We start from the raw sequence: 26,740 nt of genomic DNA, 5'->3' as shown, positions 1-26,740 counted from the left end.
TCTTTATATCTTATATCTGGAGAACCTTTGGCTACAAATGGGGGGTTTAAGTACAGCAGCTGTGCAGGAGCCAGTGGAGAACCTGGGGCCATGAGTGGGGCTTAAACATGGCAGCTCTGGCTTGATTTCAGATTATCTAGTAGGGGGATTACAGAGCATTCCAGGAATAAGATTTGCATTGATATGAATTTTTTGTGTTAAAGGCCTCTCAGAACATGTGCTCAAGAAAACAGGAATGTATTCTTTACCTCTGTGTTGGTTTGAGCCTGGTGTGCATTTGTGCTGTTCAGCAGGAGCTCACTGAGCATTCATTTACCTGATTACTCCCCCATCCAACTTCATCATTTCTGCCTCACCTCTGTGCATGGCTGTGGTGACAGAAATGATAGGCCTTCAACTGTGGCTTTCAGATGTTTTAGTTGTGAATAAGACAAATGGACAGTGATAGCGTCTGTGACCTTGAAACCAGCATATGTATGAATTGTATTTATAACTCAGATACTCCACTAGCCAAACTTGTCAGGCCCTGTTCTTTACTCTCCCTTGGGTGGATTTTGCTCCACAGCGGGAGAAAACAATTAGAGAGCATTGTATTCTGTCGTGAAACCTGATTTTCATAGCCAGAATTTTATGCCGCACTGATCAGGTTTTTGTACACAGAAATTGTGTTTTTTCCTTTGCTTGATGGGGGTGGAGCTGTGTATTAGTCAGGATTCTCCAGAAAAGGAGAACCAATAGGATGTTTATATCTAGAGAGAGATTTATTTATTTAAAGTAATTGACTCACATGATTGTTGAGGTTGGCATGTCTGAATTCAGATTAGGCAAGCTGGAGAGCCACTGAAGAGCTGATGCTGCAGCTCAAGCAGCCTGGAGGCAGATTTCCTTCCTCTTTGGAGGACCTTAGTCTTTTCTCTTAAGGACTTCAACTGATTGGATGAGGTGTACCCACATTATGGAGCATAATCTGCTTTACTCAAAGTCTGCCAATTTAAATATAAATCACATCTGAAAAATACCTTTACAGCAAAATCTGGACTGGTGTTTGATCAAAAACTAGATCATACTGTAGCATAGCCAAGTTGACACATAAAATTAACCATCACAGGAGGTAATTTTTATTTTGTACTGTAGTAATTTGCATTTTAGATAATTGCTGCCTCCAACAAAGATTGGCTGAGTGCATACTGCGAGGTAAGCACCATGCAAAGGGTGGACGGGGAGAGGGGCTTTGCCTTGTAGAGCTGCCAGCTGAGTAAAGGGAGAATCAACACGTCCACCCTCCCTTCACCAGGAAAAGGGAACATGTCCTTTCATATCGTCACTGTCAGACTTGCACACTCTAAGAGCTATGAGGAGCTGTAACCCTCTCAGCTTGCACTGGAGGTGGACAGAGCTGGGTCAGTCCACTCAGGGTGCCTCTGCCAGGATGGTGAGTTCTGGGACAACAGCCACAGGAGATGTGGCCTCCTGCCTGCACTTCCATGTGACCCTGTACTGAGTTCTCTCTGTATCATTTGTATTCCAGTTGCACATTTGGGGCTTACCTCATAGATTGTGTGGAATTGGTTACAATTCTGAAAGGGCTCTTGCTAAGTTTCTAGAACTCTCAGTTGCCCTGATTTTGCTCCAAGGTCAAAAAAGGAGGGGAGATGTGCTGTATTATCAGACCTCTGGGATGTGACTCATCCTGGGGGTCCCCCAACAGACCAGGGTGGGGTGGCCCCGGGCACTGTGACCCTGTGGGCCTTGGGAGGTGTGTGCAAAGATGCAGCCCCACATACACCTTTCCTGTAGACTCCGACCATGAAAGCTCGAGTTCCCTCTGAATTCTCCCTTTTTACATAGGTCAGGTGCATTCCTGCATAGTTAGCCAGGATGGTGTAGTGTTTGGAAGTGTGCTTAGAACTCTGCGCCTCGGAAGCTTCATGATTTCATTTACTGCACCCCTGCTGAACAGCCCTCCTGGCTGTCCCAGAAGGTCCTGTTATCACCCGTTAACCACAGGAGGGGACGCACACACCTGAAGTCCAAGTAAGTTGTCCCAGGTCCCTCAGCCACCTGGGCTAGCTGTGGTCTGTCCAGGCTATCTTCACGTTCTGTGCAGCTCTCCAAGATTTAGAACTGGGGATTCCCTGCTGATTGCAGCCTCATGCTGGTTCACAGCGTTTTGCCCTTCAGCCAACAGGTCCCAGGTAGGGGTGATGGGGGAGCACTGTCCCCTTGTCCCATGTCCCCACCCACGTGCCCAAGTTGATGCTTCCACGTACCTCAGATTGCTTGAAGAGTTTAAATTAAAAGAGGTGATTTTGGGAAGCACAGCATTTCACGTCCCAGTCGTTTTCGGCTGCTCGCTCCATCCCTAAAGTGTCTCTGAGTATCTTCTGCAGTTGGTGTCTGTGTTTGTAAATGTAAGCAGAGTCTCTGTCCAGGCATGTTGGGTCAATCATAAAGTGTGCACAGTCAATATTAGGTAATAGAGTTTGAAAAAGACACCACCAAGTCGTAGAAGGCAGAGTTGTATTTGCTTGTTGGTTGCGACAGCCTTGTGCCAGCTGTTTTAGACCCCCAGGCCCACACACTTGGAGCAAGGTGAGGCGGTGGTTAACTGTACTGGGGGCCTGTTCTTGTCTGAGGCTGCCAGTACTCCTGACTCCCTCCATCCCCAGAATCTTGGCAGGAACAAAATCTTTCCAAAGGGTTTGTGTATTAGTCTGCTAGGGCTCTTGTGACAAATTAGCACAGACTGGATGACTTTAACAACAGAAATTTGTTTTCTCACAATTCTGGAGGCAAGAAAGCCAAGATCAAGGTGTTGGCAGGGGTGGTTTCTCTCAAGGCCTCTCCTTTTGGCTTATAAACAGCTGTTTTCCCTTTGTATCTTCACATGGTCTTTCCTCTGTGCCTGTCTGTGTCTTAATCTCTTCTTATAAGGACACCAGTCGTATTGCGTCAGGGCCACCCTGTGACCTCATTTTACCTTAATTACCTCTCTAAAGACCCATCTCCCCTACTGTCACAGTCTAAGGTATTGGGTGTTAGGGCTTCAACATATGGATTTGGGGTGTGGGACACACTTCATTCCATAGCAGTTCATTTATATAAACTTGTTATTACCATTAGCACTTCTCAATCCCCTGGGCCGGCCCCTCAATCATGGGGCTCCCATGATCCCTCACAGCCTTGGGCTTCTGCTGCTCCATGAGGCTAGGTATGTAACTATCAGGGAGGCTTAATTCCTTGTCCCTGTTAGGTAAAAATACAGTTGCTCTAGTGTTTTCTTCCATCATTTCAAAGGATTATATGGTGTACCCCACCTTGGAGACCACTGCCCTTAAACAGTTTCTCAAAGTGTGGGCCCAAGAGACTCCTACCTCAGAATCAACAGGGGGTGGTGTGGGCAGGGCGTTAAAAATGCTGGTGCCCAGAGCACCCCAGCTCTACCGAGTCAGGGTGAGGTCAGCCAGCTCGTACTTCAGCTCCCTGGGGACTCTGGGGTGCTGGGCGGGAGGAGACCATTCTTAGGATTTTATGGTTCTCTGAATAAAGTACTCACCTTATCAGCTTTGTAGCAGCCTGAAAATGTCTGTTTGCAAAAAACTCCTACCTCTTGAAGACTTTTTAATTATAACTGGAAAAAAAGATGTAGTTAATTAAAACTAGACATTTTTAAGTGGGTAGGAGCACTGCCAGGCTATCTGTCAGGCCTCAGGGCTCCTCCTATCTGCAGAGCCACTAGCTGTGGCCTCATCACTGCAGGGACAAGGGGGTGACTGCACACTCTAGCTCAGCCCGAAACGTGAAATCTTGTATGTATGTATATTAAACTGTTCTTTGTGAGCAATTGCAAAATGGACAGAGGCACAGAAAATAGTGTTGTCAACCCTCGGTGGTAGTCTCGGTTCATCTGTAACCCCTGCCTCACTCTGCACTGTTGGGGAGCAAACCCCACGTGCAGGATTTCATCTTCATAAATGCTTCTGACTTCTCTCCAAGAGTTAGGAGTTCTCTTTAACAACATAAATGGTGTTGGAGTTTTGCTGCTTTTTTCTGGGCCAGAAGTAGAAATGGTTTTACATTTTTAAGATCTCTCACTGCTTTCTGTAAGCTGATTTCTTTCAAATCCTAAATATCTGGGAAACGTAAAATTATTAAGTAATTGAAGCTAGAAATTTGGAGTATTTATATTTTTAAACAAAGCCAACACTTTGCAGTGGTCTAAAGCATTCTGGATGATAGTACTGACATGATCCCTCTTGGAGCTGAGTTGTCTGGGAGAGCCTCTCTAACAGCCCTACCTGAGGACGTATGATTTTGGGCCCAGCTCTCCATCGGGAAGCTTGCATCCAGCAGTAAGGACTCTGAGCGAAACCTTCCTCTGGGCAGACGCAGGATCTCTAAGGCAGGTGTTCTGGTTGGAAAGATGTGTTTCACTCTGAAGTGAATACAGGTGTATAACCCACCAAGGGTCGTGGCAATGAGGAGCCGCTGAAACTTGCCTCCGTTCAAGGACTTATGACGTCTGTTATGAACATTTTTAATTCCTTCTCTTTTATGTTTGCAAAAAGTTTCCAGAGGAATATTCTATTTTTACTCTTTTAAAATAATTTCAAACTTACAAAACATTGCAAAAACAAAAATAGTACAAAGAACACATGCAGACAAAACCCTTTACCATAAATTTGAGGCCATTTGCCCCTAAACACCTCAGTGTATTTCCTAAGAATCAAGGTATTCTCTTATATACCTACGGGACAGTTATCAACTTCTGCCCCTTATAGGAAAACGTTACTGACCTTTGACCTAGAGAATTCATTGCACATGTATTTGTGCAGGAATTTTCCTCACAGTTCGCAGTAACAAAGACCTGCCTTTGGAGACTGGATGTGTCGTCCATTTTTTTCAGTGGAGTAGTATGCACCTGTCAAAACAGCACTTTGGAGCAACACATAACAGTGTGGATGCGTGCTGGTGATATAACAACAATGGAAAAAGTAAGTCAGACGATTATATATAGCATAATATACTTTTATAAAGACTAAATTTTAAAAGTGCCTTTTAAGAATATGTAGAGATGAGATGCAACTTGTACTAAAGAAAGCAAGGGGTTGATGCCCAGGTGGGCTTCCCTGTGGATCACAGGCAGGACCCCAGCTTTCGTTGTAGATAGTGTTTCACTTGTCTTTATGGCATTATTAAACATAACTAAGTTGAGAGCAGTTCAGGGTCTTAAGAACTATTGTGCATCTGAGGTCCAATAAAAAAATTCCTACCATCAATCAGTTTATTTAACTTTTTATGGGTCTCAATATTACTTTTAAGTTAATTCTTTGAGATTACCTGTTACCTCAAAACTATTTCTCAGATGGGCAATTGTTTGACTTCTGATAATAGGTCAGCAGTTTGCTGAGATGGGGCTGTGGATCAGAAACTGCTTCCTTCTCTGGGCCAGGCTAGTGGAGTTCTTCCTATTTGGTAAATTTAGAAGTGAAAGAGGAAATTCCAAAGGGAAAGGCTGAAAAGGTTAATCTGGTAAAAATTTAAAACTGAAGTTTCAAAGAAAAAAGTCAATGACTGAGAAAGGCAAGTAGCCTGACCTGGGAAAAAATTTTGCTGCCACTTTCATACAGTTTTAATGTCTTTAATGTCAGTAGTATAGTGAGTGCCTGTGCATGTTGATGAGAAAAGTACTACTGAGGTTTCAAAGGATGAAGTAACAGGGAAACAAACCAAACTGGCAAGTCACACACACACACACACACACACACACACACATACACACATACACACACACACGAGTTACTGTGTAGAAATGTGTTCAACCTTAGTAAGAATAAAAGGAATGCAAATTTTAAAAATATTTAGATGCAGTTCCATTTATTAAATAGTAAAAATGAAAATGATCCGTGGGTGCTGTGGTGGGGCTCAGTGCTGGAGTCTGCAGGCCCTGTGGGAGGGCGCTTTGCTGGAATCCACTTGCGGCTTTTTTTTTGAGGTATAATTGACATATACCATTATATTACTTTCAGGTGTACAATATGATTCAATATTTGTATGTATTGCAAAATGGTCACCACAATGAGTCTACTTAACATCCATCACCTCACATAGTTAAGAAATTTTTCTTTCTGTGATGAGATCTTCTAAGATCCCCTCTCTTAGCAGCCTTCAAATATATAATACAGTATTATTAACTATAGTCACCATGCTCTACATTACATCCCATGACTTATTTGCTTTATAACTGGAAGTTTGTACCTTTTGACCCCATCTACCTGTTTTGTCTACCTCCCGTGCCCACCTCTGGCAACCATCAATTGGTCCTCTGTATCTATGAACTCATTTTTTTTTAGATTCCACATATAAATGAGATCATACAGTATTTGTCTTTCTCTGTCTGACTTATTTCACTTAGCTTCACTTGTCTTCACTTGTCTTCAAGGTCCATCCATGTTGTTGCAAATGGCAGGATTTCCTTCGTTTTCATGGCCGAATAATATTTTAGTGTGTGTGTGTGTGTGTGTATATATATATACACTTCTTTATCCATTCATCCATCAGGGGACACTTACGTTGTTTCTATATCTTGACTGTTGTAAATAATGCTGCAATGAACATGAGGTACAGACATCTTTTCAAGTTGGTCATTTTGTTTCCTTTGGGTAAAGACCCAGGAGTGGGATTGCTGGATCATCACCTGCAGCTTTAAAGACAGTAGTGTGATTGAAGAATCCCCTCCTGGGATGCGCTGCAGGGAAAGTCATCCGAAAATACATACTGAACTTTTCTGCCCAGAGATGGTAATCTTAGGCTTTTCCCTAGCAGAGAAAAATTTAACTTAAATGGTTAACATGAAAAGAAGGTTCAGAAGGACTGTTGGGTCTGAGTCCTTGGTGCACCTTGGTGAGACTGTGAAAGCGAAGGTGAGGCCGCCATCTAGCCTGGAGGGGTCTTGGTGACAAAGCTTGAGTGGCAAAGTCCAGCTCCACATTTGTGTGGACTGAGCTCAGGACAGGCTGGAAGGGGAGGCTGCACGCAGTGTTTTTCTTTCTTCAGGTGTTCTGGACTCTGCAGGCATTTCTATGTTGGTGGAGAAGATATGCAGGAGCTCAGTGAAGGAGCTGCTCTCTGCTTTTGTCCCATTGAGGCTAGGAACCACAGGACAGCTTCACTGGCCTGGGCAGAGTTCCTGCAGTTCTGGAGAGGACCAGAGGTGGCCGGCTGTAAGAATCAGAATTTTGGTTCCCTGAGAAGCTAGCTCTCCTTCTCTCCACTTCTTCTCCGCTTCCAGAGTTGGTACCTCTGCGGGAAAACCTCCTGCCTCACCTGGGACCTTTGGTGACACCTGCTCTGTGAGAACCATGGGGTCACAGGGCACAGAGGAAAACAGCAAGGCTCATGCAGACGCTTTCAGCATGAGTGGCTTGAACAGCAATATCTTTGGTAAAAGTTGAGGAGTGGGGTGTAGGTAAGGTGGTGACCGAAGTCATGGACTTGATCTCAGGCTGAATGCCATGAGGAGCTCAGAGGACTCCAGGTAGAGTCTGGCTCTGGGTCACAGCTGGTCTGGAGGACCTTGAGAGGTGAGCCTGGAATGAGAGGAGGTTCATCGCTCTGGGCTGCTCCAGAACCATTGTGGGGCTTTCTAGAACCCTGGTGGACACCCAGCCGTACTCAAACATCTAGATGGAGATGTGGGAGGCGAGGGTCCTTGCTTTGTCAGGGAGTGGACAAGGAGAGAAGAAAGGGCACACGCAGGTGGTGTGGGGTGCCCGGTGAAGGCTGACCCAGTGATGTCTGTGTGCCTTTTGGTCATCGTCCCACAGCTTTCTCTACCCTGGGAGAAGACCTGAGGAGGCTGGCATGGTGCACACAGGGAGGGCCCAGGAGAGGCAGGACCAGGGGCTTGGTCCTCGTGGGACCTGTTCCTCCACCCCTGCAAGATCTAGCCTGTGGCAGCTCATCATACCATAAGGGGACCAAGTCAGGCTTTTTCTTGTCAAGCAGCAGGGATTGGAGACGGCTGAGAAGGCCTGGCCAGAATGATGAACAGTGGTGTTACTTTGCCAAGTGTTTAAGCTGGCACTGCCCTGATGTGATGCGTGGCCTCCTGGACATGGCAGTCACTGTGTTGTTCTTTCCAGACAGGACTGCTCAAGCAACGGCAGCTGTACTGCTGAGCTGGGGTCTTAGGGACGGTGTGAGACACTGGAAGGTAGGGGAGCTGTGCTGCTCTGGGGGAGCATGGAGGGCCCTTCAGGCTCAGTTCTCTGCTGTGAAGTGAAGAAGGTCATCATCCTGGTGCAGGATGGGTCTCGAGGTTTGTTGGCAGGCCTGTGTGGCGGGTGTCAGCCATGTGTGTGGCTCAGTCTCCCAGGGCTTGAAGCTGTCTCAATGTCACCATGGATGGGGAGCCCTCGAGTCTAGTTGGAAGGTTGGTGTGACCACCCACTGAATGCCAGAGACTGCTGCAGTTGGTTCTGTTCTACCAGAAAGAATGTACTCAACTGGGCATACTCTTATCTTCCCTTCATGTCTTTTAGACATGCACTGGATTCTGTGTCAAAGAGGAAGGACTACCACAATCACAAAGACACCTTCATTAATTAGTAGACCGTACTGTCTCTCTGGATCCCAGACCATGGAGGCAAACAACCATCTCCCCATAGGGAATCCTGTGTGATCTGAGCATCCATCAGGCAGTCAGTCAGGTTCTGTGGTGCTTACCTATGTGCTTGGTGTTCGGCTGGGAGCCGTGTCGAGCATTTCCATTTTCCTGAGGGACCTGCTTGAAGTGGTGGGAGTGGGAGAGCAGGGCACAGCGGTGTCAGGCTGGGCCTGAGCATGGGTGAGCCGAGGAAGGCTGAAGGCTGTGAGGAGGGCCCTTGACTTTACCTCAGGATTGAGAGTTTACCCTCCAGGATCCTGGACACATTTCTGCCTTTCATTGATTGATTTATTTTAAGGTCAGAGTAGTTTTTCCATACAAATCTCAGGAGGCATCCCAGTATATAAAATAGATAAAGGTGAGGCTGCTCTCCCTTGCCATCATGGGGCACCCTGGGGTTCCATGGAACGTGGTTTGAAAACCACAGCTGTAGGTAGAGGGAGCTAGTGCAAATGTAAGCAGCAGAGTGACGTGATCAGAATCCTGCTTTGCACAGTTAAAAGGAATTATTAAAAAGAAGAGTGGAGGCGTGAGTGCAGCTTTGGAGTGCTCCAGGTTGGCGAGGGGCCAGTCAGACCGAGTGGGGCAGCAGCAGGAATCCTGGGGAGGAGGCATTGGGGAGGCAGAGACACCACTCAGTCTTGGGAAGACCCTGTCCCAGGGGCAGCCTGATTTCTGCTGCAGGGTCTGCAGACTGAGGACGAGGGGCTGGAGAGCAGTGTCCTGCAGAGAGGGGCCAAGAGACTCAAGATTCTCAGGCAAGCTCCCTCTGAGACTTCACCTCCTTGTGATTTTCAGGCAAACTTGACTTTTGTTTCTCTGTTGATGCAGCAGTTCTTTTGAGGTAATTGCAAAAGAGACCAGTGGTGCTTTTGAGAATGGAATTTGAACTTTTTGTGCATTAAAACCATTGAATTTCCTCAGTAGTAAAGCCGGGCTAAAAAATGATGTTTGGTTTTCATTATGAACTTCCTAGTGATCTCAGCAGCTCCACCCCTGCCCTGCCCCAGGTAATCTGGGGAAACAAGCTGGATTCCCTGTAGGTTGGTGATACATTGTTTTAAAATGTGGGAGAGAAAAAGGCATAGTTCAATAAAGTATGTGTCCCTTCCTCAGATGATTTATTTTACATGTGAACAGATTGCACAAAACTATCAAATGTTTTTACTCTTCTGGGAATTACTGTTATTTGCATATAGAGAGGAAGAAAATCAGCGTACGCTTTGCCCATGTCAGCAGAAATATTTCATAGTTTGTCCTTGTTTGGTTATGCTGCAGAGTTTGATAAGCGAAATACTTTCAAGTTGTAAATGCGGGGAAGACCATCTTTCCAGCTGCTGCCCGCCACACCCGCTTCCCGGCTCTCACTTAAACACCCTCACTGTGGGGGCTCGCAGGCAGGATGCCTACATGAGCTCAGAGCCATCAGTTCTGCATTTTCCCGCCTGTGGTTTCACTATTTTTGCAACCTTGGTGTCAAGCTGCCCTGAAAGTTTCTATTTTAAACAAAGATTATAGTGCCTTGCAGAGCTCCTCCTTGCTGGCTCTTGGGAGCCTGCAACCCTCACTTTGCTTGTGTCTGACACTGGGCCACGCTCCTCACAGACACCCCTAGAGGGAGGCTCTGGGCCTTGGTCACTGATGGACTCCATCCCCCCCTGCACATGGCACTGGCGTTGCCTCCTACTGTCGTGAGTCCTGCCCCTGAGTTGGCGTCCCCATACCTCAGCCCTTCCTCGGGCCTCCAGGTGCCAGCAGCTGCTGCAGACAGGGCTGCCTGCCTTCCAGGGCCTCAGGGTCAATTTTTGGTTCTGTTTGTGAGCTGAGTTAGCCGCCACCCCAATTCACTCACATTCCGCCTCCCCCCAGTCTGGTTCCCGGCCCCTGGAAGGCTAATATTTGTTAATAGGCGGGTACCTACCATTACAATCTTAATTTTATTTCTGTTATTGTGGGCAGTAATTTATCTAGTTAAGACCTTGCCTTGATAAAAGTTATAGATTCTGTGAAACTATTTACTGAAGTCCTTTTGGATATGTGAGATCTATTGGATTTAAATGTTTGATTTGCTGAAGATTTAAATTTAGAGGCTGTTTTGGAAACAGAAGTAACCAGAAAAAGTTTGCTTACTGTCTGTGTTTTGAGCTGTTTCTCTTAGAGTTTTTAACCCAGCCTTCTAAACTGTCACCCTCTCCAAGCTGATGTCCATCGCCCCTGGGTTTGGCCTTAATTGGTATCTATTTCCTCCTACACTTCATTTTTATCCGTGTACACTGGTAGGTGAATGCCCTTCTTCAAATGCATGCAGATTATTCAACCAGAAAGCGGTTCAGATGTTTTTTGTTTCCAGAACAGTACTAGGGGCATGGTGATAGAAAAGAAATCTGTCTCCATGGTGAGAGAAGTTTATCCTCTACTCTGGTAAAATACAAGGCCCCCCTCTGTGCCTTGTGTCCCGCACCAGGCTGACCCCAGCTGGCAGTGCAGACTAAGGTTGTTCAGGCTCGGAGGAGGCCTTGTGTCTGGATGGCAGCTCTGTGACACCACCCCTCGGGCCCTGCTGTTGTCCCAAGGTCTTGTTGGGAGTCTGAACCAGGCCTGGACCCTTCAGGTGTGGATGCCTCCACGTTGTGTTCTCAGGGGGCCTTGGCAGGGCCGTCTGGACTTTGGGCCTCTGAGGGCGCCCCTCCTTGCCAGTGCCCAGCACCTGTCCTTGTTCCTCACCTGCAGTGCCCATCTCTGAAGGCACCTGTCTGGTCTTGCTCCCGTATTCTGTCTTATCTCTGCAGTGGCTATCCTGACGGGGAGCCTGTATTCTCCCAGGGGTACTGGCTTATTGGAGACACTCACACTCACATACTCTGACACACATTCAGTCACACACACTCATACACACTCACACTCAATCACACACGCACACTTTTTTTCTCTTTCCCTTTTAATCTCTTGGCACCATCTATCCTACCAGGTTGAAAATCAGTCTCACTGCTTTAACTTGTTTGCAGCCTAAGTGTTCCTTTTTCTTTTTTTAAGACTGTTGAGTTATACAAGGACCCATTGTCTATTACTACCTGTTAACTGAACTACCAGCAAACAGAGGAGGCTTCCCTTTTTTCCCTTCCCCCACACCTTCCTGCTGCCCAGAAACAGGGAAAACAATCAAATCATATTTATTTAAAAAAAAGAGTTGTATTATTCACTGTTCTTTGTTTCAAGCATGTGGTGACTATCATGTTTTACAGAAATCGCCTTACCTTTTCCCTTGGGTGCTCACTGTGGCCCTGTCCCCTGTCCTCACACTGCCTACCTGCCGTGGGTGGCTCTGTCTGGGTCTCTGCCTCTCACTGCCTCTCTCCTGCCCCTCAGGCCTAGGCCAGCTTCCTAATACCTGCACTCACACTTGTGAAAGTCACTTTATTGACCTTTCTGTTTGCCTCTGGCCTTGATCCGAGTGGGCACAGTGCTCATTGCTGGGGTCAGTGGCTCTGTCCCCACTGTGGCCTTGGGTCCTCTGAGCCTTGCTCTGTTCGTATGTCAGAGTGTGAGGACCCTACCTTGCAGGCAGCCTTGAAGAGGCCTTGTTGAGAAGATGTCAGGGTGAATCTGAAGCTGAAGGGCAGACATTGCCATGTGAGGGAGAAAGGAACTCAGCAGCCATGGGCCTCCAGCATGCTGAGTGGGCACTGCTCTTCTAGTAGGCGGCTGTGAGGCTGTGAAGCTGGGAACCCTGGCCTCCTGCCTACCAGAGTGCCTGACCCCCCTTGGGGTCCCTTAACCCAACTTGCAGGCAACTGATGCCCACCTGAGGTGCATGTGGCACCGTCCTTGGTCCCCAGCTGCAGTCACTCACAGACTTCAAGTCCGAGTAAGGAATGAAAGGAAGGGATGCCTGTGGCTTGCTGTGCTCCAGAGCTGCACTGGCAGCATTGTCCAGGCTTCTGGCCCTGTGCAGAGCAGGATTCGTGCATTCCTGTGTGGTGGTCCCTGTCACAGTGTGAAAGGGGAGTCTCTGTTTTTAAGAGACCCCTTACGGAGATACACCAGCAGGATTTTGGAGACTCCACCCTGCAAGGAGCTAAGCCTGGCTTCTGGGTCCAAGACAAGTGTGTCTGTTCCGGGCTGAGTCAGAAGAGGCCTTCTGCGTCCTGGGAGCGTCTCACCCAAGGGCAGGAGATGAAGGGCCTGGGAGGAGGACTCACCAGGCTGAGAGTGTTTGGTGTGTCACAGCACAGCCCGCTCCCCTCCTATCCAGCATGCTCTCATGGGCACATCATCTACAGTCCAGGGCCATGTGTAGGGACCCCCGCTGAGCACTCAGCACAGTGCCCACCCTGGACACAGGCTGAGTGGAGGACTAAGCAGGGTAAATACGGAACACACTGTGATGCGAAGTGCTGCCCAACTCAGACCACAGGCTGGCTCTCACCCACTAGTGTTGAAAATGTACTCACACTTTCACAGCTGTCCCCTGAACCAAGGAGATCCCCATGATTGACTCAGGGACACTTGGACAGTTGCTGGAAGAGCAGCAAAGTACATTCAGTGTGTGCTTTGAAATCTTTATTTTAAAAACTCTTAAATTTACAAGATAAATTAGTTGATGGTTTGTTAAAATGGCAGTTTTATAACTTGACAAGCTGTAAGGACTTGGAAAAAACCTTGACGGTTGGGAACTGCTGCCGATAGAAGTTCAGTCAGGGAAGAAAAGGCTGGCTTTGTGCTGTTCGATGACATAACCGAGGAGAGCACATTGTTTGCCGTTGGTTCCCTCTGAAGACCAGAAGTGCTGGTGCTAGCAGTACCTTCTCTGCAGGCCTTCGTTTTGTCTCCAGCAGTCTGCTTTTTCTGCATTGAGCACGTATTGTTTCATGATCAGAAACACCTCAGCACATGGTGGTTTTTAACAGCCGGTCAGCGCAAGGGCCTAGGGACCCTGTCTTTGCTGCATCCCATATGAGTTGGGATGATCTCTTTTCATTTTCATTTGTCTCCAGATATTTTTGGATTTCCTCTTTAATTTCTCAGGGATCCAGTGGTTGTTCAGTAGCATGTTGTTTAGTCTCCACATATTTGTCACTTTTCCGGCTTTTTTCTTGTAGTTGATTTCTAGTTTCATAGCATTGTGGTTGGAAAAGATGCTTGATATGATTTCAACCTTAAATTTGTTGAGGCTTGCCTTGTTTCCCAACATATGGTCTATGTTTGAGAATGTTGCATGTGCACTTGAGAAACATGTATATTCTGCTATTTTTGGATAGAGTGTTCTAAATATACCTATTAAGTCCACTGTTATTTAAATCCACTGTTTCCTTGTTGCCTTTCTGTCTGGATGATCTATCCATTGATGAAAGTGTGGTGTTAAGGTCCCCTACTGTTATTATGTTGCTGTTTAAATCTCCTTTTAGGTTTGTTAGTAGTTGCTTTATGTACTTTGGTGCTTCTGTGTTGGGTGTATAGATATTTATAAGTGTTCTGTCTTTCTGGTGCAGTGTCCCTTTGATCATTATATACTGTCCCTCTTTGTCTCTTATTCCCTGTTTTATCTTGAAGTTTACTTTGTCTGATACAAGTATGGCAACACCTGCTTTCTTTTGTTTGCCATTAGCTTGGAGTATCATCTTCAATCCCTTCACTCTGAACCTGTGTTTGCCTTTAGAGCTGAAATGTGTTTCGTAGAAGCAGCATATTGTTGCGTCTTGTTTTTTAATCTGTCTGGCCACTCTCTTTGTTTTTATTGGAGAATTCAATCCATTTGCATTTAGAGTGATTATCGATTTATGAGGGCTTACTGCTGCCATTATATCACTTGTTCTCTGGTTAATCTGATTTCTGTTATTTCTCATCTCATTTATTTCACACTGCCAATTTAGTTTGGTAGTTCTCTGTGATAGGTTTCTGTTTATTTATCATTTGTGTCTGTTTTGATTGTTTAGTGGTTACTGTGAGGTTTGTATAAAAAATCTCATAGATGAGATAGTCCATTTTCTGACAGGCTCGTATTTTCTTAGTCAGAGCAAGTCCCATCCCTTTTCTTTTCCTCTTCTAAGTTATTATTGTTACAACTTACTCCTTTTAGTGTTGTCAGTATGTGACGAGATTATATTTATTTTTGTTATTTTCCTTCCCTTTATCTTTATTTTTACAATTAAGTGTTTGCTAACCTGTCCTGACAGAGAGCTGCAATTTTCTGATTTTGTCTGCCGGGTTATCTCCTTGCTCAAATATTTGTAAACGCTTTTTTATCCAGGTATAAGGGACTTCTAGATCATTTCTTGTTTGTGGAGTGGGGAGCCTTGTGGTGATGCACTCCCTCAGCTTTGGTTTATCTGGAAGTTTTTTAATTCTCCATCATATCTGATGGATAATTTCACTGGCTAGAGTATTCTTGGCTGAAAGTTTTTGTTTTTCAGAATGTTGAATATATCATTCTACTCTCTCCTGTCCTGTAAGTTTTCTCCTGGGAAATCCCCTGAAATCCTGATAAGAGTTCCGTTGTATTTTATTTTCTTCTGCCTTGCTGCCCTTAATATTTTTTCTGTCATTGACTTTTGCCAGTTTTTTTTTTTTTTTTTTAAAGATTTTATTTTTTCCTTTTTCTCCCCAAAGCCCCCCGGTACATAGTTGTGTATTCCTCGTTGTGGGTTCTTCTAGTTGTGGCATGTGGGACGCTGCCTCAGCGTGGTCTGATGAGCAGTGCCATGTCCGCGCCCAGGACTCGAACTAATGAAACACTGGGCCACCTGCAGCGGAGCGCGCGAACTTAACCACTTGGCCACGGGGCCAGCCCCTGACTTTTGCCAGTTTTACTAATATATGCCTTGGAGAAGGTCTTCTTACATGGATATAATTAGGAGTTCTATTAGCTTCTTTTACTTGTAATTCCAGCTCCTTCCCCAGGTTTAGGAATTTTTCAGTCATTAATTCTTTGAACAAGCTTTCTGCTCCTTTTTCCCTCTCTTTGCACTCTGGAATACCTGTTATCCTCATGTTGCGTTTCCTAGTTGAGCTGGATATTTCTCGGAGAATTTCTTCATTTCTTTTTGTTCTCAGTCTCTCTCCGCCATCTGAAGCATTTCTATATTTCTGTCCTCCAAGCTGCTAATTCTGTCCTCCATAATAGCAGTTCTGTTATTTAAGGACTCCAGATTTTTCTTTATTTCATTCATAGTGTTTTTAGTGTTTTTCATCTCCACCATTTCTGATTGTTTTTTCTTTATAGTTTCAATCTCTTTTGTGAAGAATTCCCTCTGTTCATTAATTTTCTTCCTGATTTCATTGAGCTACCTTTCCAAATTTTCTTGTAACTCATTGAGTTTTTCTTTTTTTTTGAGGAAGATTAACCCTGAGCTAACATCTGCCACCAATCCTCCTCCTTGCTGAGGAAGAATGGCCCTGAGCTAACATCCATGCCCATCTTCCTCTACTTTTTATATGTGGGACGCCTGCCACAGCATGGCTTGACAAGCGGCGCATAGGTCCGCAACCAAGATCCGACCCAGCAAACCCCAGGCCGCCGAAGCGGAACCTGTGAACTTAACTTCTGCATCACACCACCAGGCTGGCCCCTCATTGAAGTTTTTATGGTAGCTGTTTTGAATTCTCTGTCATTTAGATTGTAAATTTCTGTGCCTTTGGGATTGGTTTCTGGGTGCTTGTCATTTTCCTTCTGGTCTGGAGTATTAATATACATTTTCATGCTGTTTGATGGGGTGGACTTGTGCCTTTGCATAGTGGAAGTATCTGGTCACAGATTCTATCTGCTGCCACCGGGGGCAAGCAGGAGCTGTGTATTCTGAGCCTGCTGCTATCCTGGCATGTATGCCTGTCCTTTGGAAACGCTGATGGGGCATGTTTGTGATTGCCCACTGGCCACTGCTACTTTACAAAGGTATGGGCATGCACTCTGGTGGGGGTCCCTTGCTCTGCCCCACCAAGCTGGTGCTCCAGGTGGGGAAGGTGTGCTTCCTTTCACCTGCGTGATCACAAGGATGTTCTCACTTTTCCCTCGCTGTCTGCCCTCCTCAGGTGCTGGCTTGATGAAGACACCCTGACAATTGCTTGGCCTCCCCTGTGTGGGGCTTTCCCATAGTTGGGAGGCAGCTTGGAGAGCAAAGGTGTTCCCTTGGAGAGCTACCCCTCCCCTCTCCTTGCAGAGTTGCATGCAGTCCTACACCCTAGATCGCTGCTGGGGAAGGAGAGGAGATCCCCTTACCTCCTTCCGCTTCCTTCTGGGGGTCCAGCACCTCCACCTTCAGAGGTATGGCTCTGTGGGTCTCTTAGACGTCTGTTGTGTTGTGTGAATGTCCTGTGTTGGTTTATGAATGTTCTTTTTATTGTATCTTAGCGGGGAGAGTCTAAGGGAGGAGCTCACTCCATCATGATGCTGATGTCACTCTCCCCAAACATCTTTTAAAGAGCTGTGGAGGAAATCATCTGTTCTGTAGTATTTACCTTTCTGTCACTTTTGTTTCATTCTTCATGTCCCCAGTGACCTCCTGGTAGCATTTCACTTATATCTGAAGAGCTTCATTAGTCTTCTGTCTATGAGTTCTCTTAGTTTTTCTTTATCTGAGAATGTCCTTATTTCATGTTCATCCCTAAAGGATATTTTCGATTGAGGTAGGATTCTGGGTTGACACTTCTTTTCTTTCAGACTTAACAAGTATCATTCCACTTCCCCAGGGTCCCTGGTTTCCAAGGAGAAATCCACAGGCATTCAAATTGCTCTTCTTCAGGTAATGAGCTATTCTTCTCTGGCTGTTTTCAAGATATTTTTCCTTTGTCTTTAGTGTATACCAGTCTTGGATTTCTTCAGATACACCCTGTTTGGCTTTCATTGAGCTTCTTGGATCTGTGGACAAAAGTCTTCTGCAAAATTTGGGAAGTTCTCAGTCATTGTTTTCAACTATTTTTCAGCACTACCCACTTTCTGCTGTCCGTCTTGCATTCTGACACAAATGTTAGATCATTTCTCTTGTCCCAGAAGTCCCTGAGGCTCTTCGTTTTTTTCAGTCTTTGTTCTCTCTGTTGTTCAGATTAGATAATTTCAGTTGTTCTGTTTAAGTTCACTGAATCTTTCCTCTGCTCTTGAGCTCATGTAGGGAGTTTTTAAAATTTTAGTATGGTATTTTGTAATTTGAAAATAATCTTATGGGACCATGGTCATATATGTGGTCCATGGCTAACTGAAATGTCATGGTGCAGTGCATGCCTGTAAAAAGATATCTTTTTTTTTTTTGGCCTGATTTCAATCTTTTCTTTCTGTTTGGGAGTGTTATTGTTTGTTAGAACATTTTTATAGTAGTTGCTTTGAAGTCTGGTACATGATTGTAACATCTGTGTTATTTCAGTGTTGGTATCTGTTGTTTATCTTTTCCCGTAGGAGTCAGGACATTCTTGGTTCTTTGTGTGCTGAGTAGTTTGCATTGCAGCTGAATGTTTTGGATATTATGATCTAGGACCATGGGTCTTATTTAAATCCTAGGTGAATGCTGATTTTTCATTTTAGCAGGCAAACAACATGGTTCGATTTTAGGCTGCAGTTCCAACCTGCCTTGTTTGGTTTGTGATTCAGTATCAATTCTGTTCTCAGAGCCTCTGCAGTGCCATTTCGATCTGTCCTCTGTGTGCTACCCGTGCAGTCTGGGATCTGGCTGTGGGCTCAAGGGACGGTATGAGAGGATCAGATCCATCACCTACAGCTTGGGAGGGGGCCTGACACTCATGAGCAACTTTGTGGGCTTGCTCTTGGGAGCTTCTTCCTCTCCACACTGCCCCTGGGGCTTTCCAGTGCCCTGGGGTTCCCTTTGTGGTTCCCTAGCCAGCATACCAGGGCTTTGGTAACCTGATGCTCTGTGCACTTCCACACCCATGCCTAGTCTGGAGCGCAGTTCTGGGAGGAGTGATTGACTGCTTCTTCCATTCAGTGTTCTTCTCCATCCTGACTGGTGTTCTTTCCTTCTCGGAACAACGTGGGTGCCCCATGTGTCTTGTCTGTGGTTGGGGCTGCGCTGCATGTCCTGTCTGGGGTCAGAGCAGCCTCTCATGTCTTGTCCAGGGTCGGAGTTGCTTGATGTGTCTTATCTAGGATTAGAGCTACTCTCTGTGTCCCATCCAGAGTTGGAGCAGCATTCAGCAGGAGGCACGCTGGAGTATGCCTACTCCTTTTCCCCAGAGCCGGCACAGATTTGTATTTAGATGAGATCTGCTCCGTTTCTATGCTTCTGTACATGAGCCTCAGAGTTCTGCTTTCAGTCTTCTGCTAACGGCCCCCTCCCTGTTTCACCTTGGCCCCTAGCCGTCACCTTAGTAGTCACTGCAGGCTGCCCCTGTACTTCTGGAGGGAGGGCTCTAGCCATTGCCATCTCCATTCCTAACATGTAACCCTGCTTGGAGGTACTGCCTGGGAAACATCCGTGTGCAGGGAAGCCCCCTTGGAGGTTGTGCCGGCCTCCTTGGGGCGGATGTGGTGTTGGAGGGGATGTTCCCTCCTCCAGCCCATGAAGGGGTTGTCACACCCTCCTAGAGAGCCCTTTAGGGACAGCGGTGGCCCCGAGGTGGGAAGGGTGGCATGAAGCGACTGCACATGTGGTGGCCCATGTATCCTGCACCATGACACTCCTGGAGGCGGCAAGAGGCAACATTGTGACTCCCCTGCCAGCGAGCCCTGGGAGAGCTGCTAGACCCCAGGGACTGACTGTGACCATCTCAGCCACCCCAGTGCCCTCAGGAGAGGAGTCAGGCAAGTGGGGGCCTGATTTCCCCATCCCAGAAGGATTGTCAGGTGCCCCTGCCCTTCCTCACAGCACAGGTAGCTTTGTGTTTTGTTCTAGGCCAGGATGGCGGCCCAGGTGACACTGGAGGATGCGCTGTCCAACGTGGATCTCCTAGAAGAGCTGCCTCTGCCTGACCAGCAGCCCTGTATTGAGCCCCCACCATCCTCACTGCTATACCAGGTGTGTGCTGGGCGCCGCGGGTGCACTGCCTGCCATGCCGACCCCCGCATGATGGTTTTTCTCTTCCTTTCAGCCAAATTTCAACACTAACTTTGAAGACAGAAATGCATTTGTCACTGGCATTGCAAGATACATCGAACAGGCGACTGTCCATTCTAGCATGGTAATTCCATCCGCACATCTTTGTTTTCCTTGTGGGAATAGCAACTCTGAATGGCAAATGTATGTGTTTTTGGTATTCTGATGGGATACATAGTGAGGAAAATGAGAGGAAACTGAATGAAATGCCTTATGCTTTTAGAAAAACCTGTGTTTTTCTTATTATAAAAACAATGCATGCTCTCTGAAAATTTAGCACCTATGGCCCAGAGAGAACCTTTCTCAGTATTTTGAGGGAATCCGTTCTCTCTCCTACTTGTATACCTTTACTTGTCATGCCAGGTACTTATGTGATTTAGACTGCATAAGTCAATTGCGGTGTTATTATAATTGTGTATTTTAATGATTTCGGGAACATTTTCACGTCATGAAAATGTGCTAAAGTAATTAATGGCTGGTACATATTGTAAATGCCCACAATTTAACTATTTTTGCATGTTTACTTAGTTTCCCTTTTTTCTTATAATAAAAAGTGCTGTGATGAACACTTTTCTAAATACATCATTATTCTCTTTGGCTAGATTTGTAGAAGAGAAGTTACTGGGTGAAAGGTTGAGAAATATTTTAAGGCATTGTAAAACCATCAAACTGTAGCTGACATTTTCAAGAACATCTCTGCACTTTTTATTGTTTTTATCAAAGGAAATAATGTGGAAGAAGAGTAGACACTAAGGTAGTTTTAAAATGACGGTAGTCCTCTTCCCAAGGATTCTCTGGATTTTAAGTACTGCAGAAACACTTCTAGCTTTTCCTGCCCACACTGGGAACAGCAGAGCTCCCTCAGTCTTCCTTAGGAGCCAGGAGACTCTGTGTGGCCTGGTGGAGAGCCTGTGAGGACCCCGTGCACATTCACAATGCATTGGGCCCTCCCCCGTGTCCCCACCTTCAGGTATGCATTGCCAGTGGGTGGTTTAGGGTTGAGTGGAGCTGCAGTGTAGCAGCTGTGGTGGATGCCCTGTGCGGCCCCGTGCAAAGGTGCCTGCCGGTCGCTGACACCCCTCTCCAGCCTGCAGAAACCTAGGGGTGTTTTGGGCCATCATTGTGGCCACACCACTGCACTGTGGCATCACTAGCTTCTCGGCAGCTCTGTTGGCATGCATGTCCTGTGCTTGTCTGTTCCTTCAGGGAGAGTCAGGGTAGTTTATGCGTCTAGATTTTAGCAATTTGGCATCTTCTTGTTTATGATTGTTCCCCTGCGTGCCTTTGATTTGCCCTATGTCCCCTGCAGAATGAGATGCTGGAGGAAGGCCAAGAGTATGCTGTCATGCTGTACACCTGGAGGAGCTGCTCTCGGGCCATCCCACAGGTGCCCCCAACGTTGCTGGCCACACCCTACTCCTGCCTGCCCAGCCCAGCCCAGCCCCTCCCTCATCCCACAGACCATGTCTTCATCTGAAACACACCACACCTCTATCCCTTCCAGCCCTGCCCCACCCATACCACACCCCCATATCCACTGGTCACCTGGGACCCCAGCTCTAACAGCGGCCTTGTCCTCTCACTCCTAGCTGGGTTGAAGCCTCTTTACCTTGCTTTTCCCCAGGTGAAATGTAATGAGCAGCCTAACAGAGTGGAAATTTATGAGAAAACTGTGGAGGTCCTCGAGCCTGAGGTCACAAAACTGATGAATTTTATGTACTTCCAGGTAAAACAGCGCTGTAATCCTCAAGGTTTAATGCAGAGGGGTAGGGATGCTAGTGCTATCTCATCTATCACTGTGGACCCAAGAACAAAGCACATGTAAATTAAAACAACCACACAGCCTCTGAGATAAAAGGGAACTAAGGTGTTGATGGTCTAAAACCTCACTGGCTCTTTCAGAATAGATACTTCTCTTGCATTTCACTTTTCTTCTCTCTGAGTGAATTCACATTTCCTCCACGAAGGCTGCTTTCTATCCTTCCGAGCACTGTTGTCCTTCTGCCAGTCCTACTTGGGATTCACCTGGTTTCTCAGGTGTTTCTTTCTCTCATCCTCACCCTGACCTTTGCTGTGGTGGTCCTCGCCCTGACTGTCCACCCCAGTGGTCCCTACCTTGGCCTTGGCTCCTCTGGCGTTTTGGGTAGGCAAAGTGGCCAGAGGGAGGAGACTTGCTGGCTTTTTAAAGATGTGCTTTGGACATGTGAGAAAATTTTTCTTACAGACTCCTTTAGCAAAGGGAGAAGATAGAACTTGTTAGCAGATGAATTTTTGTTTTATCTTAAATATCGTCCAGAAGAAAACTCCCCCTCACTTTTTTCACCTCTGAAAGTTAAAACATCTCTTTATAAACATTCTGCTGGAGCATTTTGCTCAGTGACTGCTGAATAATCAACAAAATTCTTTTACTTTAGGGAAGTAGTTGGTAAAGTAGAAAAGTACAAAATAAATCGTGGTTGTCATTGGTGTGTGGGAATTACTTTATAGAAACATGTCTTTTGACCTGAGCTGCAAACATCCACTCATTTGGGTGTATATTTTATCAACAAGTAACAGTGAATCCAGACTCTGTGCTTGAAGCTGAGCGTGGACTCAGCCTATCATTGACAGTGGCTTTTCTGCCTTCCTTCGTTTGTGCAGAGAAATGCCATTGAGCGTTTCTGTGGGGAGGTGAGGCGCCTGTGCCACACGGAGAGGAGGAAGGACTTTGTGTCTGAGGCCTACCTGATCACACTGGGCAAGTTCATCAACATGTTTGCTGTGCTGGATGAGCTGAAGAACATGAAGTGCAGTGTGAAGAACGACCACTCAGCATACAAGAGGTGAGCTTTGGCCTTGTGCCTTTGGGCCACGTGGATAGTGCTGGGGAGGTGGGATGGTGCCTCATCAGTTGGCTGTCCTGCACATAGTTGGTGCACATCCCATGTGTTCTGAAATAAGCGCTATGGGTTGGTAGTGGTTGCTCAGCAGTCTTCGAACTGTTTGAATACACACCCTTAGGAGGTGGGGGTAGCCAGCAGATTGTTTGCGCTGTAGTGCAGCGCTGTGTCCTCATAGACATGTGTATATTATGGTTTCATGAAGTTAGAGTGGGATCTGAGCATCCTCGTCATCCCCAAGTGTTTGTTGAGGACCTCTGGGTGCTCAGCACCCTTGGGAAGACAGAAGCGCAACGACCAGTCCCTGCTCTCAGAGTGCTGGGGTCGCTGCAGGGCCTTGGCCTGGTGAGCATCTTGACAAGGGGGCAGGTGGGTTCTGTGGCCTGAGGGCGCCCCCTCTGCTCATCACTCACTGGTAGGATGTCCGTCACAGCAGTGGGCAGAGCTGGAGCTTCCAGGTCCTGGACCAGCTCTCCTCCAGGGTGGTTTTCTTTTTGAACGTGAAGAACTTCTGGAGAAGAGAACTGGAAAAGCTGGGCATGGCACAGCAGTGCACTTCTGAAAAACCATGAAGGGGCAGTTGGTGGCAGGCAGAAGGAAGGCCGTTGGTCAGAGCAGAGTCAGCTGTCTTCCGATCAACTTTCTTAGAAAATATGCTCAGTACTGTTGAAGGCATGATTGGCTTGAAGGAGATGCTGACATCTGTTTCTTCCGTTAGACAAGGAATCTTGGCTATGAAATTAAATTTGAAGAGTTTACTTTGCATCTGAATACACTGTAGTTAGGTTGCATCTAAAAATCATACAACTGTTGCGTCTTTAAAATAAAATCGACTTGGGATACAGTGCCAAACCTAGATTTGAGGATAAGGCGGCAGTGGGAGTTGAGCTAGGTCCCTAGCATTTTAAGCTTTATTCAAGTGAGTAAGTACAGGCATTCCATTCATCACCTAGGATCAGCTCTGGGCAGAAGCCTGGATCTTCAAAACCAGGAAATCTTTGGAGTTGGCCTGTTACCCCTCTTGGGTGGGAAACTCTGCAGTTGTCCCCATCTGATGACAGTGTTTGTGAGACTCCAAGTGTGTGTGACTCTCTGCAGAGCATGGGGTCTTCTGAGAGGTGGAGGGTGAAACCAGCCCAGCCTAGGAGAGCAGCGTCTGCTCCTGGCTGAACAAATCTCTTGCTATGATTCTGAGCAGCTTTCTTAGCCTTTCTGACTTTATCGGGGAGATGGGGATGGTGGACAGCATCAGTGGTTTTTCATTTCAAAAAGATTTTCTTTTTTCTCGGCAGCAGCACTTTTATTCCAAAGCCCAGTCTGTAAAATAGTTTAAAGATGGGGCTGCTCTGTGGAAGGCTGTGGGGGCCCCAGGCACCCCCTCCAGGAACCACAGGGGTCTTTACCACCTGAGGCTCCCCTGAGCACTGAGAGGGCCTGGGCTACCCCTTCATCCTTTCCAGCGGCCTCGTCCTGTGACCTCTGTTTGGGACCCCCTGTTGGTTCCCCTTCCCAGACAGTAACCCCTACTCCTCCCCAGTCTTTACACACCCCCACTCCAACACAATTTTTATTTGCACCCAGCTGGTAGCTACCAGTACATCCTCTTCTGAGTGTAAATGCCAAGATAACCTATATGGTTATCGTGAGGCTTGAGAAAAAGAAAACAGCATCTTTGATCCCTTCCTTAGTTTCAGCAGCCACTCAGATCAATAAAGTGAACACTTTGAAAAGGAATGTGACTGTATTAGTTAATGTTAGTTTAACTGTATATAATTCTTAAAAACTTAGAGAAATAACAGTGCCTTAAACAAGATTTCCGATTCTTTCTTTCTCACCTGAAAAGTCCTGAGCTGGGTGATCTGCAGCTGATGAGGGGGTTCCACAGTGTTCAGGACCCAGGACTCCAGCTGTCCTGCTGCTCTGCTGTCTTCATGTGTTGTCTCATGTTTCAAGATGGTTGCTTAAGCTCCAGCTGTCATTTCTGCATTCCAGTCAACAAGGAGGAAGAAGAATAGAAGGGCCCACACTCTCCTTTATAAAAACTTTCCAGTGCCTTGCAAGACTTTTCATTATGTCTCATGGCTCAGCCATCGGTCATGTGGAGATGAGGCACATTGGTGCCGCATGAAAATTGGGAGTTTATTCCTAAGAAAGCAGGGAAGAAGTGACTATTGGAGTAGGTTATCAGTCTTCTATCAGTAAAAACCCCAAGTTTCTAGGTTGCATAGACATGTCCTTATGTGGGCAGGCTATGTGCCGAATCCTCACGTTCACCTTGACACTGCTCTGACGAACTCAGAGACTCAGTACGTGCCTCACAGCACGATCAGACCTCAGTCTACAGGTCCTTCTGTGCGCCTTTCCATCTCTGTTCTCATGTCAGTTCTGTGGGCGGTCAGATGGGCGGCTGTTGTTAGTTACTGATGTGATGAATGAGGCTCAGCAGAGTTCAGGAGGTTTGTCCAAGATGGAGCTGTGGGTTAGTGGAGGGACCAGGATTCTGTCTCAGACCTTTGGCATCAAAACTGTGTATGGTCCCTAACTTGTGGAGGCGTGGTGGCCCAGAGGGTTCCCAGCAGAGAGCATGAATGGTGCTTGCCATCCTCGTCACCGGGCTCTAGAAGTCACAGAAGAGGGGGTGGCCTTTCTCAGACCCGGGGACAGGGATCCCAGGACAGAGGCCAGTGTGCAGGGGCCCTTCAGAAAGGCCTGTGGGTGGTGCTGCCACGTCTCTGAGGAAGTTTGTCAGCTCTGGACATCTGGGTCATGAGCTGTCCAGGTCGGCAAAAGACTGCCCTGGAGTTAAAGATGGAGAAGCTAGAGGAGGCTGAAGTTAAGACCCACATTTCTACAGATAACTGTAGGCAGAGTAAAATAATCCTGAATTCCTAGGCTTTTTTCTTTTTTCATCATTAAGCATGTTGGTTGATTAACTCTGTTTTTTGCTTTCAAAGGGCTGCTCAGTTTTTGCGGAAAATGGCGGACCCACAGTCCATCCAGGAATCTCAGAATCTGTCCATGTTCCTGGCCAACCACAACAAGATCACACAAGTAAGGCTCACGCTCTCCCCACTCTGGCTGGCAGGGTGCATGGCTGGGGGGCGGGGGACCCGGGGCCAGGAGCAGACCATGGCACAGATCTCCTGCTGTGTGTGTCAGTCTCTGCAGCAACAGCTCGAAGTGATTTCTGGCTATGAAGAGCTCCTCGCTGACATCGTGAATCTGTGTGTGGATTACTATGAGAACAGGATGTACTTGACACCCAGTGAAAAACACATGCTTCTCAAAGTACGTGTGGGGTGACTGCCCATTGTACTCTGGAGGGAGGGATGGCCTTGCTGTCATTAATAGGCTGTGCTTTGTCTAAGATCCTTTTGCATGCCTTTTCTTATTCTGACGCTTGCCGTTTGTGTATGTGTTTGTATGTGTGTGTGTATGTGTAGCATCCTCTGCCCTGCACACAGCCTATAGTTGCACTACAGGCTCTTGACACATTCCTGTGAGTATGTCCTGGGCTTGACCCCGGAGCCAGGTGGATCATATGCCCACCCCCAGAAAAGGTGCTTGTGGGTGAGGAGGTCCTGGGTCCAGGGTTTCTCCCAGCATTAAGCTTCTGTAGTACAGGTTATACCTTATTCCACCTATCAAGGATGTGATTCCGAGGAATTAAATATACTGTGTCACCATGATTAAAGTAGACTTGTTGTTCAAGAAACAGCCATTTACCATATTGTTCGTTATTATTCTATTTCAAGATGAGGAGGTTTTCAGTGACATTCCTCGTGGGGCCAGGAGAAGGTGGTTCTGCCATTCCCTTTGCTCTGCCCTACACCTTTGTGGAGGGAAGCCCTGGAGACCCTGTGCTGCATGTCCGGCTGCCCAAAGCCCTCCCTGCAAGAGCGGGCCCAACCCCAAGACCTCATCACACTGGAGAGCCCACTGGATAGCACTGTGACGGCTGAAATGTTCTGTCGGTGCTGTCTGGTGCAGGGGCCCCTGGCTATGGGTGCTCATGGAAATCCGTATTTTGTACTGCATTGTGCTTGATGAGAGGTGGAGCTGATGTGTGTGCCTGGGGATGACGCTGAAATAGCTGCAAGAGATGACGCATGTAAAAGAATAGCTTCTCAAGAAGGGATAGCTATTTATTTCCAAGGAGC

The 26,740-nt window shown here is 46.8% G+C and overlaps 1 protein-coding gene across 2 annotated transcripts in view; it reads left to right on the top strand.

Annotated features, from left to right (window-relative positions):
• LOC138917134 (cytoplasmic FMR1-interacting protein 1-like) overlaps positions 1-26,740 on the top strand; it is an 87,785-nt gene that overhangs the window by 6,988 nt on the left and 54,057 nt on the right. For both annotated transcript variants that reach the window (XM_070231936.1, XM_070231938.1), the window contains exons 2-8: positions 19,501-19,623; positions 19,697-19,786; positions 21,011-21,088; positions 21,326-21,427; positions 22,342-22,523; positions 25,535-25,631; positions 25,740-25,868. In XM_070231936.1, the coding sequence (XP_070088037.1) occupies positions 19,507-19,623; positions 19,697-19,786; positions 21,011-21,088; positions 21,326-21,427; positions 22,342-22,523; positions 25,535-25,631; positions 25,740-25,868 (795 nt within the window). In that variant the 5' untranslated portion in view covers positions 19,501-19,506. The remainder of the gene's footprint in view (positions 1-19,500; positions 19,624-19,696; positions 19,787-21,010; positions 21,089-21,325; positions 21,428-22,341; positions 22,524-25,534; positions 25,632-25,739; positions 25,869-26,740) is intronic.

The sequence above is a fragment of the Equus caballus genome, chromosome 1, assembly GCF_041296265.1.
Source record: "Equus caballus isolate H_3958 breed thoroughbred chromosome 1, TB-T2T, whole genome shotgun sequence".
NCBI lineage: Eukaryota > Metazoa > Chordata > Mammalia > Perissodactyla > Equidae > Equus > Equus caballus.
The sequence above is the reverse complement of the archived record's forward strand: the minus strand, read 5'-3'. Positions and strand labels throughout refer to the sequence as shown.